The sequence below is a fragment of the Mauremys reevesii genome, linkage group 11 (assembly GCF_016161935.1).
Source record: "Mauremys reevesii isolate NIE-2019 linkage group 11, ASM1616193v1, whole genome shotgun sequence".
Classification (NCBI taxonomy): Eukaryota; Metazoa; Chordata; order Testudines; family Geoemydidae; genus Mauremys; species Mauremys reevesii.
In genome coordinates, this window is record NC_052633.1 from 47,429,288 (window position 1) to 47,447,358 (window position 18,071).

Genomic DNA, 18,071 nt, shown 5'->3' on the forward strand with positions numbered 1-18,071 from the left:
GGTGATTATCATGACTGACGTGACACAGGCTTTCTGTAGAGACCTTGCATTACTCTCTGGTGAAATAATATGCCTCAGAGGTGGGGGATCCTTTTAACCATTGTGCACCACTGTGCCCTCTGTTGGTTGGCTCCGAAAGGCCACCGGATGACAGTCATCTCTAGTTTATCCTGTTTGTCCAAGCCAAACTTAAGAGTTTTTGTAAACTTTGAAATTATAGTAATTCATCAGTAAAAGAAGTTTACCCAGTGGCTATCATAGCACTACCTGGATGCAGAGGTGAATCCAGCCTATGTCTAGAGATTTTTAAAGAGAGATCTCCCACAGAACCAGAAACATGCATATTATGTATTTGCAGTGGTGGGGTATGTATGTGTTAAGTGCTTTCCAAAATAAATATGAAAGAGGGCATTGTGAGCTCTTTGAGGCACATACTATCTCTCAAATAGAAATTGGGTACAACCTACAAAGTAAAGTGTTCAGTTTGCACATTATTTCATGTGAACGAACATAATCAATATTTTGGGGTGGCTATTCTTAGTTTATCCTAAATATTTAATCTAGCTGTAACCAGCCAGCTGGCGTCCTGTAGGCATCTCCATACAAAAAGGTTTCTTTGGGATGAATGTGAATTCAGAGGCTTAGTGGCCTTGGGAAACGGCTCACCAAGAATGCTCCATGAAATAATAGATTAAAAGAAATTTGTAAGTTTAGCATGTAAGTGATCAAACTAATATTAATTAGTCTGATTAATTGTAATCTAGCTCTAATTTTTAATACTATGTAATGAACTAATGTACTGTGTGTGTATAAATTATAACTTGCACACAAGTCTGAGAACTCACTGCAAGTCTCTGCTAGAATATCTTCTAAATGTGGCAAGTCAAATTTTGGGGCACATCATAAAATGCATGGACTGTAAGTATTGCTGTGTGGTTTTTTGTATGTTTTCTTTCACATAGTATGCAAGTGTATTGGGATAAGAATGGTTAGGTGATGGAAATACTTTAACATTGGCTTCTTGCCTCATAACTTGCCTTAAGTGCTGCATGTAGCTTGTTCTGACTACATTCCGTGCCTCAAGTTGTTTCTGGCTGTGTGGAAGTGCTGTTCATACTTTTTGCATATTTTAAACCAGGGGTGGGCAACCTATGGCACGGGCGCCGAAGGCAGCACACAAGCTGGTTTTCAGTGACACTTGCATTGCCCAGGTCCTGGCCACTGGTCCGGGGGGCTCTATATTTTAATTTAATTTTAAATGAAGCTTCTTAAACATTTTAAAAACCTTATTTACTTTATGTACAACAATTATTTAGTTATATATTATAGACTTATAGAAAGAGACCTTCTAAAAACATTAAAATGTATTACTGGCACGCAAACCCTTAAATTAGAGTGAATAAGTGAAGACTCGGCACAGCACTTCTGAAAGGTTGCCGACCCCTGTTTTAAACAATGCATCTCTGAGTTCTGAGTGGCTTACCGCACTTTACACTATTCAGGCCCTGGTCTTTTCTGTAGCTGAGCAGTGCTGGGGATGAATGTCCATTGAGCACTAGGCTGTAACCCTTAAGCTTCCAGAGGGGACAGATCCTGAAGTACTAAGCAACTTCTTGCTGCTTGTCTTGTACTTGGCTTATCTAGAGAGAGGGGCAGAGGGGCAGGGTTTTGGAACTCAGACTCTCATTCTGATGAGAGATAAATTATATAAGTTTACAGAAAAAGTTCTGGGTTACTGGAGAATTTATTGGTATTTGATCTTGTCTGAATCTGGGAAATCTCTTTCCATGACTATTTGTGGGGGGGTTTTTTGTGTGTGTTTTTGTTTTTTTTAAATATCTTTTCTTGTCTGCCTCCTGCGCCCCCAGTATACAATGTTAACAGTGAAATTTAGTGCTGACAATACCCGCCCTCCTCCACACAACAGCATAAGAAACTGCCAGACTTTTGGATTTACCAAAAAACTTAAAAATAAGAATTTGGGAGTTCACATTCCTCAGCTCCTGGAACCTGTTTGGTTTGTGTAGGTCTTCTCAATCAGTGGGCTTGTTGGGGTGTCTGTGGTACCTTCTCAGCTGGTGGTCTGCTCAAGTTGGAATAATGTGGTGCACTGCTCTTCACTTTGCAGTAAGCTGCTGGTGTTATAGTATCAATAGTTTTTTGTGTATGTGTTTTTGGTCTGAATAAAATTAAGTTTGAGGCTACGGAAGCAGCAATGGAAGAGTGTTGGCAGGTTGCTATACAATCACCTGGTATATCTCACTAGCTCACCAGCGAATTGGGGGACCTACAAAGTAAGCAACAGTGAGACCTCCTCATAAGAGAGAATTTTTTTTCCGGTAGGCCTAAGTGTGCTGTAGCTTTTCCATGAGACAAGAGGTGGTTCTTTCATGCAAAATTTATTTCTCAACTATGAAAGTCTGCAGAAAACTCAGACTAGTCTGGTCTTGTCAGCACTGAATAAATCAAGATATCAAGAAGATCTGAATCACTTACATAAATGTGACCAGACAGTGTTATAAAGTATAAAGAGGGAATTCCCTTAAGTCTACCGAGCAGCTATTTCTTTGATTGCTCGTTAATTGAAATGACTGTTACTACAACCAATGGACTTTCTACTCAGCTTTGTCCTGGCAGGCCACTGTTTGTAAAATAGTGACATCAGAAGTCTGGTGTTTTATGTGTCTGCTCTGGGCAGAAGGAGACTGCAATTAAAGAAATGCTCATGAGGACTGAAACACTACTGACCAGGGTGCCCGATTAAATCACTGCTGATTCAAGTGCCTGCTGGTGATGGGTATTCTCCCCAGTAGCACAGGTATACAGTTTCTACTCTCTGCAGTTAGATCACAACTAAGAAGATGGCAAGTGTGACTTGACATGTAAATGTTTGTTTGGTTCTGGCTGAGTAGAATCCTCACCAGACACTTGAGCAGGTACAAACTAGTTGCTCATAAATGGGTATCTTAATAAATTGGGTCTGTTAACATCTTCAGGTCCCAGTTAGTGTGAGTGGCACTAATTTCTATTCAAACGACTGCCTTCTTAAACAGAAAGTCAGTGAGTTAGCGTCTACTGAATTAAACAATAGCTATATCCTCTGCATGTACCTGAAATGAAATAAGAGCATATGCTGATGTCCCCTCAATTCTCCCCCTCTGCAGATGAAGAGCTGAAGCTAAATATGGTCCACTACGAGTGTGTGTGTGAAGGCATGTCCTGTGGGAATGGAGATCGCTGCCAGGGCCAGCAGTGCTTTGCCTCCCTGAGCATAAATGATGGCACTAAAGTTTACCAGAAAGGCTGCTTCCAAGTCTATGAACAGGGGAAAATGACATGCAAAACACCCCCGTCTCCTGACCAAGCTGTCGAGTGCTGTCAGGGATATTTGTGCAACATGAATATCACAGCACAGTTGCCTACTAAAGGTGAAAGGTTAATTTTAAAATAGCTTTTTTATAATAAGTCTCTAGTCGGGCGTTTGCCTGTTAATGTTCTTCTCTCCTAGTGCAAACTAAGGTTTGGGCATAAGGCTTTTGCCACTTGAACCAGAGGGGACTGAGAATGGGTGTAGTTGGGGTCTGCAAGCTGCATGATCAGAGTGTCACTGATTGCTGCTGAATATTGGGGACTAAAGTGCGCAAAACAGTAAGTTTTTTGACTCTGGGTTACTGACTTTGATAAAACTCTCTGAAGCCCCCTGTGATTCTGAATTTCAAAAACTTGAATGGATTTTACCATGGATGGGATTGCCATAAAAGATTTGGTGGTGGTACTGGTGGCGGTGGGCTGTGAATGTAAACTTATATAAAGTAGCTTTGACTGTCTGTGACTGGTATTTAGTTCAGTTGACTACAAATGAAAATGTCAGCATAATTTTGTCTTTAAACTACTATCTGTGGGAGTTCTTAACCTCCTTTCTCTTTCCTGTTTTCTTACCAAGGGCAAACCCTCCAGGGAGAAGCTGTGGGTTACAGCATGGAAATGCTAGTCATTGTTATACTGGCTCCAGTGATAGTGCTGATGATATTTTCAGCGTTAGCTGTGCTGATTATTCGAAAAATACAGCAAAACCACATGGAAAGGCTCAATGCTAGGGATGCAGAGTACGGCACAATTGAGGGACTCATTGCATCAAATGTCGGCGACAGTACATTGGCAGTAAGTAACCTTTTGTATATGGTAGGAATTGCTTAACCTCTGTGTCTCAATTTCTTTCTCTGGTCAGGTCTACACTAGAAACTCGTGCTGGTATAGTAATGTTGGGTTATTTTTGGGGGGGCTAGACGGGGTGACATTTCTGTATCTGCAAAATTCCCTTGTATATGTATACAGTTATAGTTGGATAAAAGAGCTTTGGCTGGTATAGCATATTTTGCTCAGTGAACTGGTACAAGCACTTTTTTGCTGGTGGTATTTGCATCTATGCCAGGAGGGTTCGCTGGTGTAGCAATACCAAAAAGCCTTTGTAGTGTAGATGTGGTGTGACAGGAGAGTAGCTCAGGTTACCTTACAAGAGTGTTGTACGTTTTAAGCTTCACCATGAAAAGGGCAAATATGCCTTTGTGTCCATGATGTATAACTGTCTTGAAAGGTAGTTGGGTGGGGATATTTTCAATGGCTCTACAATCATATTTAGTTAGGAATTTCACATCTTGTTTTCCCTATGTTTGCTGAAGAATTTCTGGATAACTGGAGAATGAGTGAGATTTTTGACTCAAAGAGGCTGAAATATGAGTAAATGCGAGAGAGGGGGGACTTTTTGGTAAGCAGGTTAACCATAATCCTACTTTACTTTTGTATTTATTTTTTGTCAACGTTTACTCAGTCTCCTCTTAAACAAAAAACAAACAAACAAAAAACACCTCACTTCGAAAGTTCTTGCCATTTAAATATCAAATGACACCAACACCGTGAAGCCTGAGAGAGTGCCCGCAACTGGGAAGACAAAATTTGATATACCTGAAACTTCTAAAGATAAATACAAAGAAGAAGAATCATCACTTTTTTCTGATTTTTAAAATCTTAGCCTTTTTATGTGTGTCACAGGGAAGCAAGCAAACTGTAACTTTTCCTCTGTGTTGTCATTACAACCTGACTGTTAAGAGATATAGAAAGGTTTAAAGAGTGACTTGAGAGAGGAAACGTCGACTGAAAACCACTAGGATATTAAGATTAACATGTACTTCGACCTTTCTGTGTTTTGGGAGACCTGCTCTGTTTGTTTGTCTTTTCTCCCCTGGACTGGCAGAAAATGGGCACTTGGCTTTTGAAGGTGGAGAGAAATAGGTTGGTGGTTGTATGCTTTTTTTTTTTTTTTTTTAAGGTGTCCCCATCACCAAGTAACAGAGCATTGCTGACTGCTTCAAGAATTTCTGCCCACTTCTCTTTGCCTGAAAGTTGGTGGATGCCATGCAAGCCTAGTTGTGAGGACTTGTTAAAGCAAAGATGCTTGGGAACAGTCAAGTGGTAAAATCCCTACTCAGGGAGCCGTGAAGTGATGCCTGCATTTAAACAAATGGGAGATTATAAAGTGAGATGCTTCTAAAACTTGTTTTTGTGGATTGGTGCTGAGTTGATGGACTCGGAAACCTGACCCTCGGGAAAGTTGTTTTATCATTTTCCTAGGTTTATGAGGTGACCACCAAGTGGCACCATTGTCAAAAGGATACCTTGATTAGGAGGAGGAGCAGGTTAGAACCCAAAGAGCCAGTCCTGCCTCTTTTTACTGTCTGGCATCCCTACCTTGTCTCTACCCTGCAGCACAGAAACCAAGTTAGGAGTAGGTAGCAAAAATCTGGAGGGCATCCTAGTACAGGAGAGAATCTGGCTATATCTCAGAATGGCTCAGTGTTGAGCTGGAGACTGGTGGAAGATGTGAGATTTCCAGCTGAGGGGGTGCAGCTCATCTAGAGCTTGTTGAGAGGAGGAGCTAAACTTGCCTCTGTCCTGTAGCTTGAAATACTCAAGACAAAGTTATTAAAGTTTGCCTGGCTGTAGAACAGGTGTGGCATAGGCAATGGAAGCTTCCTCATAATGCTCTGCTTCAGCTCTGCCCTGTAAGAACCACATCTAGTGGCCATTCTTCTACTTGTTCTGTCTTCTCCCCCCTGCCCCCACCTGAGTCATCTAGTGCCCCTTGAAAATGTTCAAGTAAGGGAAGATCAAATCAGCCAGCAAACAAGAATACATCAAAGCTTTCTTTTTAAAAGGAATGAGGTGACGTTACTCACTTTAAAAGCAACTTCCAATTTAAACATTACATGGTACCCTGAGAATGAAACTTTATGTATGCAGTGCATCCAATGTGACTCCACTGAGTTTTGAGTATGTACCAAATTGATAGTTCCTTGTCACAGCTGAGTGTTCATCCCAGCTATAATTCTTTCACTTCTCATGTTCCAGATTTAAGCACTCAGAGGAGAAAAATCTTGGGTTTTGTAATACATCAGATTTGTTTATATTTAGGATTAGTTCCCACAGTGTAGCAAATATTTATTGCACTAAGCTTCCTGAATGAAGAAAGCTGTCCTCCTTAAAATGTTGTTTTTACAGTCATTCCCGCAGATAGCATTTTGCTTCATTCCAGAATGAGCGGGGAGGGGAAAGAGGGGAAGAAGGGCGAAGTTAGTTCACATTTTGGATAAAGGGTCCTGTTTGTCTGTAAAACAATCTTGTCATTCTCAGATTATCTTCTGAGCATACTACTTAAAATCTTGTTGGGCGAAATGAGGCTTCAGAGATTTCTGGTTGAAACCTGAAAGCACAATTTGTTTTTTTATGAAATATTAGAACAAGAATTATAATTCTTCCTCCTCTGCTTTCTCCTCCAAGAAAAATAGAAGTTCAATAATGTCAACCTATCCACTTGATCATATATTTTTTTTAACTGGATTTGGAATATACTACTATCTATTTTTGTATTTTAACAGAGTAGTAGTAGTAGGATTTTAACAATGTACTAAAATCTTCCTTATTCATTATTTTTAAGTTTACAGTTTAAACTTTTTTAGTCACGTCCCACTTTTTTTACTGAAAAATTAATCTGTAAGATAAAGATTTGTCACTTAAACAGTTGACAGTATTGTTTCCTTCTCTTCTTCCCCCACCCCCCAAAAAAATTAGTTCAGGTAGCATTCCCTATAGTTAAGGTTGCCAACAGCTTTCCATTATCCGACACCCATCTTCAGTTGTCAAAATTAAATGGTTTGGGCTGAATTTCTGTGGTGGCTTTCTGCTTGAGGCTGAATTTTTGGGTTGAAGTTTGAGATAAAAGGGTTCAGCCATTTTTGCGAATGAGAAAAGAGTTTTGCCCATGCTTTTAAAACCAAAACTGTTTTGTTGAAAAGGTCTAGCTTGGAGCAAGGACTTACAATTTGGCCAAGGGATGAATGACCCTGATGTCAGGAACATGTCTTTTGTGATCTTCATGGAAATTTGGCCAAATTTTATGATGCTAAAAAATCTGATTGGGTATGCCCAGCAGAGATTTGTTTAGACCTGGGCAGCTGAACTCACTGAAGACTTCATCTGGGCTGCTCATGTGTAATCCCTTGTGCCAGTCAGACTGCATGTCATCCCCATAGTGTAACTGTGTTCTCCAGCCCAGAGCTGAGCCAGGACTCTTCCTGCAATTATTTCACCTGGCTTTGGGGGACCGATGTGCTGCTGTAATCAGGAACTGAGAGCAGAGACACTCTCCCATGCTCTCAGCAGCCGGCAGCCCACACCTCTCACTGCACAGGCAGCATGGAGAAGGAAGCAGAGATGGGGAAGAGATGCGAGGTGTAGAGACAGGGTCAGGAGCTGGTATGGGAGACAGACACGAGCAAATGGAGGTAGAAGGCAGTGAGGTGGGAGATAGGAACTGGGGTGGGGAAAAGGATAGGACCTGTGGAGAAGAGGGAGGAATGTGAGCAGAGGGGGAGGGGATAAGGGCCAGAAAGCTCTCTAAATGAGAGAACCTTCCCCAACAGAACCTAGAGTGAAATCTGTTGTTCCTGAGTCTCCGTATTCGTTTGTTCGTCCACAAATAGATGTGAAATCCACTGGCAGAGTATTTCCATCCCCCTCTAATGGCAGGTCCACATAGAAGGTAATAGTCTCCTACTGCTACCAGTTATCAGTTAGCTCAAGTGGTAGAACTGTGGATCAACTGAGCCCAACCTTGTACTTGTCCCATATGGGAGTCAGTATGGCTCCACATGATCAAATTATTTTTTTTACATTTAGATGTTTTTTTATGGATGTAATTTCCTACATTAAAAGAATGTTAAGGTTGAGAAGTCAAGCACTTCAAAAGTTAGGAAATGCCAGACTGAAGGTTGCCCTGTGCAGCTTTTATTCAGCCTTCTTGTGTGTATTAGGTTTGGCAGAATTCAGTTTTTAATAATTTAAACTGATAATATTGGTGTTCATTTTAAAGCATTAAAATTGTCGCCGTTGTAGGCAGTTATGGGGGGGGTCAGACAATTATTTGATAGTAGGTGTTGAGAGTCAAAAAGTTAAAGCTTTATAAAATGCTAAAGCACAGATTGTCAATATCACATGTCAAAATATACAAAGTAAATAATCCTTGAATCAAAAATCATACCTATCTTTACTATTCACTTGCTAGTCCATTTACAGAGCCTAATTCAAAAGTCTAAATTTCTGGATTTTGACTCCAATGTTTTTTTCTTTCTTTGCCTATTTGTAAATTTCTTCTCCTATCGATTTTTTTTTTATGATGTGCATTTTAAAGTAAACATTTACCGACACTGATTAATCTAAGCTAGCGGTTCTCAAACGTCATTGCACCATGATCCCCTCCTGACAACAAATTATTACACAGCCCCAGGCGGGGGGACCGAAGATTGAGTCCGCCCGAGCCCCACTGCCCCAGGCGGGGGGAGTAGGAGGGAGGGCAAAGCCCAAGCGCCCCCAGGCTCCAGCAAGTATAACACCAGCCCTGGCCACCCCATTAAAATGAGTTTGCGACCCACTTTGGGGTCCTGACCCGCAGTTTTGAGAACTGCTCATCTAATCCTTCTAACCCTAATTATTATTGTCTTTTAATAACCTGATCACATCATAGGCACAGACTCCATGGGTGCTCTGGGGCTGGAGCACCTACATGGGGAAAAAATGGTGGGTGCTGATCAGGGTTCCCTCTACATTTTTTACATCCTAAGTGCACCAATATGAATGTGATGTGTGGGGGTGGGGCCAAGAGGTTCAGACTGTGGGAGGGGGCTCAGGGCTAGGGCAGCCCTCTCTCACCACATCAGCTTAGGGCTGTGGGAGAGTCACCTCTCCCCAGCTGCAGCAGCTCTGGTGCAGCTGGGCCGCGGCAGGGGCTCCTCTCCCCCGGCCACAGCAGGTTGGAGGTAGGTCTGTGCTGGGGCCGGCGGGGAGCCTCTCCCCCAGCCGGGGCAGATTGGTGCTTGAGGAGAGGCATCTCTCTCCACCACAGCCTTGAGCTCCTGCATGGGACTTACAGGCAGCTCCACGGCCACGCAGCTTAGAGGGAACTTAGGTGCTGAGCATCCACTGACAGCCCTCCATCAGCTCCCTCTGGGGGCCGCGCAGATCAGCATCTTCTCCTCCCTCCCTGTCTCCCACCCGCCGTGATCAGCTGTTTCACGGCATTCAGGAGGATCTAGGGGGAAGGGAGGAGGAGCGTTGATGTGGAGTGCTCGGGGGAGGGAGCAGAATTGGGTGGGAAGAGATGGGGAGGGGCCTTTGGGGAAGAGGATAGAGGGGGCAGAGCCTGGAGCAGAGTTGGGGGTTGTACACCCCTAGCACTTTGGAAAGTCAGCACCTGTGGATCATATGCTGTTTTCTAGAAGACTTATTCTGTCCATTGTGTGTGTTTTACATACATAAATTGTGGGTGTGGCAGATGGGCTAGTAATAGGTTTTGAGCATGTGAGCTTATGTTGACAACAAAAAGTGCAGCCACTCCCCTGAATCCCATCCCTGGTGCCTTTTTTTTTTTTAAAGCTGACATTCAGAAAGTCTCATTTTGGAATGTTCAAGTGCTGCCACCCTGTGGAATACTCATAGGTTTTCAATAACAGATCTTGGGTTTTAATATGCAAGAACAACTTTGGTGCTTTCTTTGACCCCTGTGGAGCAAAGTAGTTAAGCACATGCTTAAATTCAATTTAAAATTATTAGGCCTTCAACATGTTTTTAAGTGCTTTGTTGAATAGGAATGGTTTTGTTGAACTGGCACCTTTGTGCTTGAGTTTGACTTACCTACTCTCACAAGTTGTACAGTTCTAACTATACCCCATAGTTAAAGTGGTGCAGCCCCCCTCATTTATACTAGAAGAATGGTACTTATCCTGGAATAGCTTATTCCCATATGGGCAGGATTGTATTGGTATAACTGCATCTACACTAAGAGGGGTTGTACTGGTGTGTAACTATTTCAACAAAAAAATCAACTCCTGAACTGGAAGTTAAACGAGCACAAAATCTGAATGAGGACCAGGTCTTGGACGAGTGGAAGAAAAGAAACTTCTACAGCAGGCGTATATTTTCCTCTTTCAGGTTTTTAATTTTTTATTGAAATTTAATCTCTTTAGTTTTGACTAGTAAATGTAAAAAATTTAAGTTCTAAAGATCTTTTTAAAATGTAAGATTCCCTTTAGGGATTCTTAAAGCAAAAAATATTTTTCTTTTTATATGGTGATGTATCAACTATTAGTTATGGGTAAACTCCTGTGTCTGTGATTAGCAAGGCCACATTTACAGCAATGTGCAATTCTGGTAACCTTTTATGAAAAGAATATGCTAGTACTGCAATTTGAAAAGGTAAAGCAAAAGATTATGTAGATTTTAAAAGGTAAACACTGCATTTTTACTTTCTCATAATCATATAGGGAGTTGAAGGGTCTTTGGAAAGCTCAAAGAAATGAAGCCTCTATGCTTTGGAAGGATATCCTCCTGTGAGGCACAGAAAGTTTTAACACAGGGAGTAAAGCAGAGATAAGGTCATTTGAGATAGTGAGGGGGCACAAGCTAAGCAAAGGAAGGGCAGAGTGTTAAAATAATTTAGGTAGAATTTCATTACAGAGTAGCCAGCATTCAGCAAACAAACTCCCAAGGGCAGTACTAGGAGTAGTAAATGTCAATCACTTTTTCATTGCAAAACATGTTTGGAGGAAAATGGTGTTGTGGCAGGTACAATTGCTAACTAAAAAGTAGGAACAGACTTGAGGCCTCTTTTCTCTTGCATTGTCTGAAGAAAACGTCTGGCAGTGGGTTGCAATAGAAAATGACTCTGTATGTAAAACTTGTCTCTCCCTTTTCCCCACCCTCTATTTATAGCTTGAGGTCTAAGACTGTAAACTCCTCAGGGCAGGGTGTCTGCCTGTCTGCACCATGTCTAGCACAATGTGATCCTGATGCTAATCAGGTTTTAGGGAGCTACCCTAATAATCCTTGAGATGATCAACATTGTGTGAACGAGTGGGAACATGTACATTTATGTATTTGGATAAAAAGTCTACGTACTCTACGTTTCTCAAATGTTTCCTCTCCCTTTCTCCCCTTTTTAAATAGGACTTATTGGATCATTCCTGTACATCCGGAAGTGGGTCTGGTCTTCCTTTCCTGGTACAAAGAACAGTGGCTCGTCAGATTACACTCTTAGAGTGTGTAGGTTAGTAAAACTCTTGTTTGTATATTTATTTAATATCAAGTCCTGGTATCAGTTGAGGTTAGGGAGACCAGATAGCAAGTGTGAAAAATCGGGATGGGAGTGGGGAGTAACTGAAGCTTTTTCTTACAATAGGCACCTAATATTTGGGACTATCCCTATAAAATCGGGACATCTGGTCACCCTACTTGGGGTTGAGCTCTAACTTCCATTTGAACAGTCTCTTTCTCTTCTCAGTACTCAACATGTTTTCAGATAACTTCTATTAAGTGGAGTTCTCCATGCGTCTGCCTGTGGATGGAATTTTTTGGGGAAAGTTTGATGAAAAATGCATTCACCTTTTGCATAGTGTGTGTCTTCTGTGGTCGAACATTTGCATAGCTCTGTCAGCTAAAGCTAGAAAGGAGAGAGGTCAAACATAGCTTTCAAAGTGATCAGCAAAACAAGCCACATAAGCTAGATTTGAAGATGACGTTTCAATCCATTTTAAAAATATGAATATATGGGGTTTGAAAGTGTCTAGATGTGAAGTAGAATACTGCTAACTCTGGGGGTGTTCAGTTGTAAACTTTTTTACAGTTATTTGAATGATAGTTAAGGGGTAAAAATACATTGCATGAGAATGTAGCTAATTATAGTGTACCCAGGTGCACTATTACAGGTATTGTGTAGATTTTCTTTAGACTCATAGACTGTATGGCGAGAAGGGACCATCTAGTCCAGAGGTGGGCAAACTACAGCCTGCGGGGACCATCCTGCCCAGCCCTTGAGCTCCCGGCCGGGGAGGCTAGCCCCTGGCCCCTCCCCTGCAGCCTCAGCTCGCCGTGCTGCCAGCGCTCTGGGCAGCACTCTGGGCTGCGAGGTCCTGCCGGGCAGTGCGGCTGTGAGAGCCACCGGATATAGTGTATTAAATTGCTCCCCGTAGGAATGTGCTACTTATGGAGCACCAGGACTGGCAGCCGTAAGTAGTATGCCCTAAGTAGCACATTCCTAGGGGGAGCAATTTAATACATTACACCCAGATAGGGAAGGCTGTGCCTCCCCAACAGCCTGGCCCCCACCCCCTCCCATGTCCCGCCCCCTGACTGCCCCCCTCATAACTCCTGGCCAATCCAACCCTCCCTGTTCCCGACTGCCTCACCCCTGATAGGCCCCCTGGGACTCCCATGCCTATCCAACCACCCCTGTCCCCTGACTACCCCCCTGTGACCCGCAGCCCCTTATCCAGACCCCCCGCTCCCTGCCCTCTTACCATGCTGCTCAGAGCACCAGGACTGGCAGCCATAAGTAGTACACCATAAGTAGCACATGCCTACAGGGAGCAATTTAATACACTATACCCGCCCTCCGTACAGTTTCGGAACCCTGATGTGGCCCTCAGGCCAAAAAGTTTGCCCACTCCTGATCTAGTCTGATCTCCTGCATATTGCAGGCCACAGAACCTCACCCACCCACTCCTGTAACAGACCCCTAACCTCTGGCTGAGTTACTGAAGTCCTCAAATCATGATTTAAAGACTTGAAGTTACAGAGACTCCACCACTTACACTAGGTTAAACCTGCAAATGACCCATGCTGCAGAGGAAAACTCTCCCCCTCTTCTCCCCCCCCCCGCCTCTGCCAATCTGACTCTCTGTGGAAAATTCCTTCCCAACCCCAAATATGGCAGTCAGTTGGACCTGGAGCATTTTGGCAACAGACACACACCTGGGAAAGAATTCCCTGTAGAAACTCAGAGACCTCCTTCTTGCCATCTAGCACTCTTCTTTTTGAAGGAAGGTAACAAGTTTTTTTTTTTTTTTTTCTTCTTCATTGTTGGAAAACTTTACCTCTACAATGTTTTTGCATTTTAACTCAAGACATAAGCAACTATATCCTTTTTAAATAACAAGTTGGAGAAGGAAAAAATTGTCTCCTTCCAGAAAGTGACTTAATGTTTTTCGTTTTTATTTTTAAACACTAGGAAAAGGAAATAAATCCATGTGTGTCTTTTCTTTGTTGCAAAGAAAGAAAACAGGAAATTCGTTGGCCTGTCTATGCAGTAGGTCAGATGAGATGTTCATGATGTCCCCTTTTGACCTTAAATTCCATGAATCTCTGAATGTTTCCTCCACCTTTTTTGTTTTTAGATTTTTACATCATTGGAGCAAGAATATACAGTCATTTCCTACGCTGGTAATAGTTGCTGGGTCCTTTCTTCTATTTCTGTGCTCATTTGGCTCAGGCTGGGGAGAGTAAATTCAGTTAACTACAGCCACACTGGACCTTCATGTTCTATAACTGTCCAGTGGCGATCCATTGATGATGGCCTAGGTGTGTTACTCATGGAATTCAAGATAGGCAAGCTACAGGCCTCCAGCAGCAATCCATTATCTCTTCTGCTACCATAGGTCTGCTGGTCTAAACACAGGATTTTGTACAGCTCTTTATCTGTTTGCTTGAAACCAGATACAAATCCCCTAGTGTGGATGCAGGTGCACCAATATAAAATGTGCTTATGTCAGTATAGCGTATTCCTTTAGAACACCATCCACACTGGTAGTTGTACTATTTTTTTCTCCTTTTCTTTCAAGAAAAATAAAGGAAAAATCATACCCCAGCCAAAACACTTAAATTAGTATGTGTGTGCTGACTAGCCTTAATGGTATTAGTGCTGCTGTCTGTTTTTGTTCTTGTTATGGAGTGTATTAAATAGTGACTAACATTCACACTTGTGTCGAAACCACATGTGAGTGTTTCTTCAGTTTGTATTAACCAGGAGTGTTAGGCTACACATGATGATCTTACATGGTCTCTGGTCTGCAGATGGTCACGTCTCGTGTGTGTGTGTGTTTGGCACTGAGCCTGCTCTTAAGTTAGCTCAAGTTGGCAGTGTTTAAATAGGAAGGCTACGTAGCCCTGCTAGGGAAAGCTCTTGGGCAGGAAATCCCTTCTGTGTGACAAGCGCTACCACATCAGTGTCTCATATCTCTTTACACTTGATTACACCTGTTGTTGAATCGATGTGCCAAACCCCATCCCCCCCACCCTTGAACATTGGCAGCTATACATATTAGAGAGACAAGAAGTTGTATTGCACTGAAATTGAGGCTAACTTATTTAGATCAGATGAGTCACTATACAATAATGAAAACTATAATGATCAGAACTCTTTACCACTTGGGCTCTGCTGTATGGCACTCTACTGCTAATGCACTGTCATGGGCAGACAACGTGAGCAAATCTCTACACTAACACCAGAGAGTGGTGGTGACTGGGGAAGCAGGGACCCAGAGGGGTGAGGAGCTGAGTGGAAACAGGGACCTAGAGTTGGGGGAATGGAGATTTGGTGGGGGATGGGAGACAGAGGTAGAAATGATGGAGATGAGAGGGCAAAGTGGGGGCCCAGGGGAGGGATTGGGAGAAGAATATGGGGGGCACATCCCATGTCCTGTTGGAGGGTGGAGAATGGGAACAATAGATGGGGGACACAGAGACCAAGGCATGAGCAAATGGGTGGGAGTTGCTGGGAGTCCCTGAAATAGAGGGGAAGGGAGGGTGGCACACAGGGAGCATGTGGGGGAATAGAGAAATGGTAGGAACTCCTGGTATGTGCATGCACTTGGTATCCAAAAGGAAAGTGTGCAACCACCTAGTGTTTACAGCACACTCAAATCCTAAAATAGGGTAGGTTTTCATATCTTTGAATAGTTCAGGGAGGGTTTTTTTTTTTTTTTTTTGAAGTTCTGTTTTGTCCATTTTAACTGACCAGTTGAAGATTTATATTTATATCCATGGCATATCATTTGTTTTTGCGGGGCTAATGCTGTAAGCAAAGTAAAGTCTGAAGAACCCAGTCTCCCCAGCATGTGTGCACTGCATGCTCTATTTTCAGAGTTTGCAGATTGTCTGGATTGTGTACCCTGCTCACCACAAGATCTAGAGCTAGCCATAATTTTGCTGCACTGTAGCCAATGTTCTAGCTTAAGCTGTAATGACACTTTCATTACTGGTGGTGATCAGAATTGTTCCTGGTAGCATCCACAGTAATCTAGATACTGTACAAACACGAAAGAAGACATGGTCCTCACCCCCAAGAGATCACAATCTAAAGACCAGACTGATTGATGAAGGATATGGGGACGGGCGTATGTGCAAGTAAAGTGGTCAAGGTGGTATTGCCATGATGTAGCCAATACAATGTGTGACTCTCAATTGGCTTTTTGTTTTGTGCATCATAATAGATATATGCTTGTTCCAGTTACTGCACATCCTCCATGGTAGAAGTGGGCCCAGCCCTCAGCAGTGATTTATTTATTTATTTATTTGTATTGCTGAAGTGCATAGGCATCCTAGTTGTAGATTGGGGTGTGTGTGTTTTATCTTTAGCATTTCAGAGAGGGCAAGGAGCTGCAGGCAGTGCAGCTTGTCACCTTTCAAAATTGTTTTATTTAGACTGGATTGTCTTGATCTATTTATGCTAACTTATAATTCATTGACACGAATGAAGAACGTTGGTCAAAATTCCCTGTTTGCTTTTTGTCAGGAAAAGGCCGATATGGAGAGGTCTGGAGGGGTCAGTGGCAAGGAGAAAACGTTGCAGTGAAGATCTTTTCTTCACGAGATGAAAAATCCTGGTTCAGGGAAACTGAATTGTACAACACTGTGTTACTGCGGCATGAAAATATTTTAGGTAAGTAGAACAATTGCACTCATTATACTGAAGCAGGGACACCAGGAAACTGAGTTAACTTTGAACTGTAATGTTGTATGCTCTTCAGTTTTCTAAGTGCACCTCAGTATCCTGGCTTTGGTACATTTTTTTGGGAAAAGGGAGGGGGGAGACACTTATGGGAATAAGGGAGGGATTTAGAGGCCAATCCTTGGAATCAAAGGCCCCTGATCAGAGAGGTCCTCAAAGCAAGAGTCATTGCCTTAATGAAGAAACAAGCTAGTTAGAAGCAGGCAATGTGGCTATCAGCTGATTGCTAGCAGGAAAAAGAAAGGAGGTGTGCAGCCTGGGTCTATAGTAGCCTGTCAGGTCACACTGTAGTGTCTGGTTCTCCCCTTTGATCACAATTTTGAGAGTTGTGTGACAGCTGTTCCAGTCACTTGCATTGGATCCAGGCCCAATGTCGTTTTAATCTACATAGGTGTAATGGAGTAGGAAGAAAGAGGGGGGGAAAAACTCTCAAAGTTTGTTCTTACTGTTGCATACTTACATGTGCTTGTTAGATTTGAGTATAAGTATTCCTTTAGACTTCATGGAGGACACCGAAATGAGTTGCCTGTATAAGGCAAAAAGGATGATGATATGAAGATGTACAACCAAACATTAGAAAATATTTTCGTGGTGTCTGGGTAAAGTATGTTTATGTGTAGGGGTGAGGTAATCGGGATTTACCAGTTCTTAAATAACTTATATTCTTGGTGTAAATGGAATTTGAAATTAACATTTACTAAGCCTACAAACTCTGTCAGCAACACAAGATATTTCAAGAGCTTGCACTAATGTAGGGAGGAGGAGATCATGAGCTGGTCTAGTTATATCCTAGTACTGTGAGATCAGTACTAGGATATAACTAATGAAGATGATTGTGAACAGGACAGGTTGGTTCTACTTCTCCTTGCTCACTTAAATAAAATATTCCTACATTTGCACCTTAAAACATGCTAAAACTTCACTGGTTTTAGGATTATGGATGCAAACAGGCTACTTGCCATGGCCTGACAATCAGCTTCACTTCCATTTCCTTGCTGATTTTCCTGCTATTGCTTCTATCTTCTCTCCTTATGTGTATTTGAGAAACTCCTGTCTTTTTGGTTCAAGCTCTAGTGCACAATCAGATGTTCCATATCCTTTTGTTCATTGCTGTGAAACAGCTTCTGACCTCTGGGTTGTTAAAAGCATGAAAGGAAAATTAACATTTTTTGTAGAGATCTTGTGTTGTATCAACTTAATAAATCTGCTTTAAAGTCAGACTTTTTAGAGTTGTCCTTTATGAAGTAGCCCATTTTTCCTGCATATAAACATAGAATACTGAGACCCTGTATCACTTTCTCTCTGTCAACTGTACCTGTTGCAACACTCTCTCTGTTTGGAGCCAAAAGCCTAAGAAAATGTTTTTTCTTCTCTAATTTTGTCACACTTGCATGTATTGAACCACAGTTGCAGTTTGTAAGTTTAGATAGTACTTTTTCTTTCCCAGTCTCTTTTACACCCAGTCACCTTTTCACTGGTGTATCATTCTGAAAAATGAAAAGCAGCAATCTGTTTACTGCTTAGTGACTTTACCTTACCCATAACCTGTCTCACTTTTTAAAATTATTTTATGAAGGCTCTTTCTTGTTTCTTTCCTGTTAGAGAATGCCCTCCTGGCTCCATGGATCAGCCTCCAAGATGTTTGTCAAATGTTTCCTGAATCAGTTTCCTCTGCTGTTAG

The 18,071-nt window shown here is 42.2% G+C and overlaps 1 protein-coding gene across 3 annotated transcripts in view; it reads left to right on the top strand.

The window, feature by feature from the left end:
• The window catches only part of ACVR1 (activin A receptor type 1), a 95,474-nt gene that overhangs the window by 52,240 nt on the left and 25,163 nt on the right, over nucleotides 1–18,071 (top strand). For all 3 annotated transcript variants that reach the window (XM_039495408.1, XM_039495407.1, XM_039495409.1), the window contains exons 3-6: nucleotides 3,165–3,428; nucleotides 3,944–4,161; nucleotides 11,554–11,653; nucleotides 16,175–16,321. In XM_039495408.1, the coding sequence (XP_039351342.1) occupies nucleotides 3,165–3,428; nucleotides 3,944–4,161; nucleotides 11,554–11,653; nucleotides 16,175–16,321 (729 nt within the window). The remainder of the gene's footprint in view (nucleotides 1–3,164; nucleotides 3,429–3,943; nucleotides 4,162–11,553; nucleotides 11,654–16,174; nucleotides 16,322–18,071) is intronic.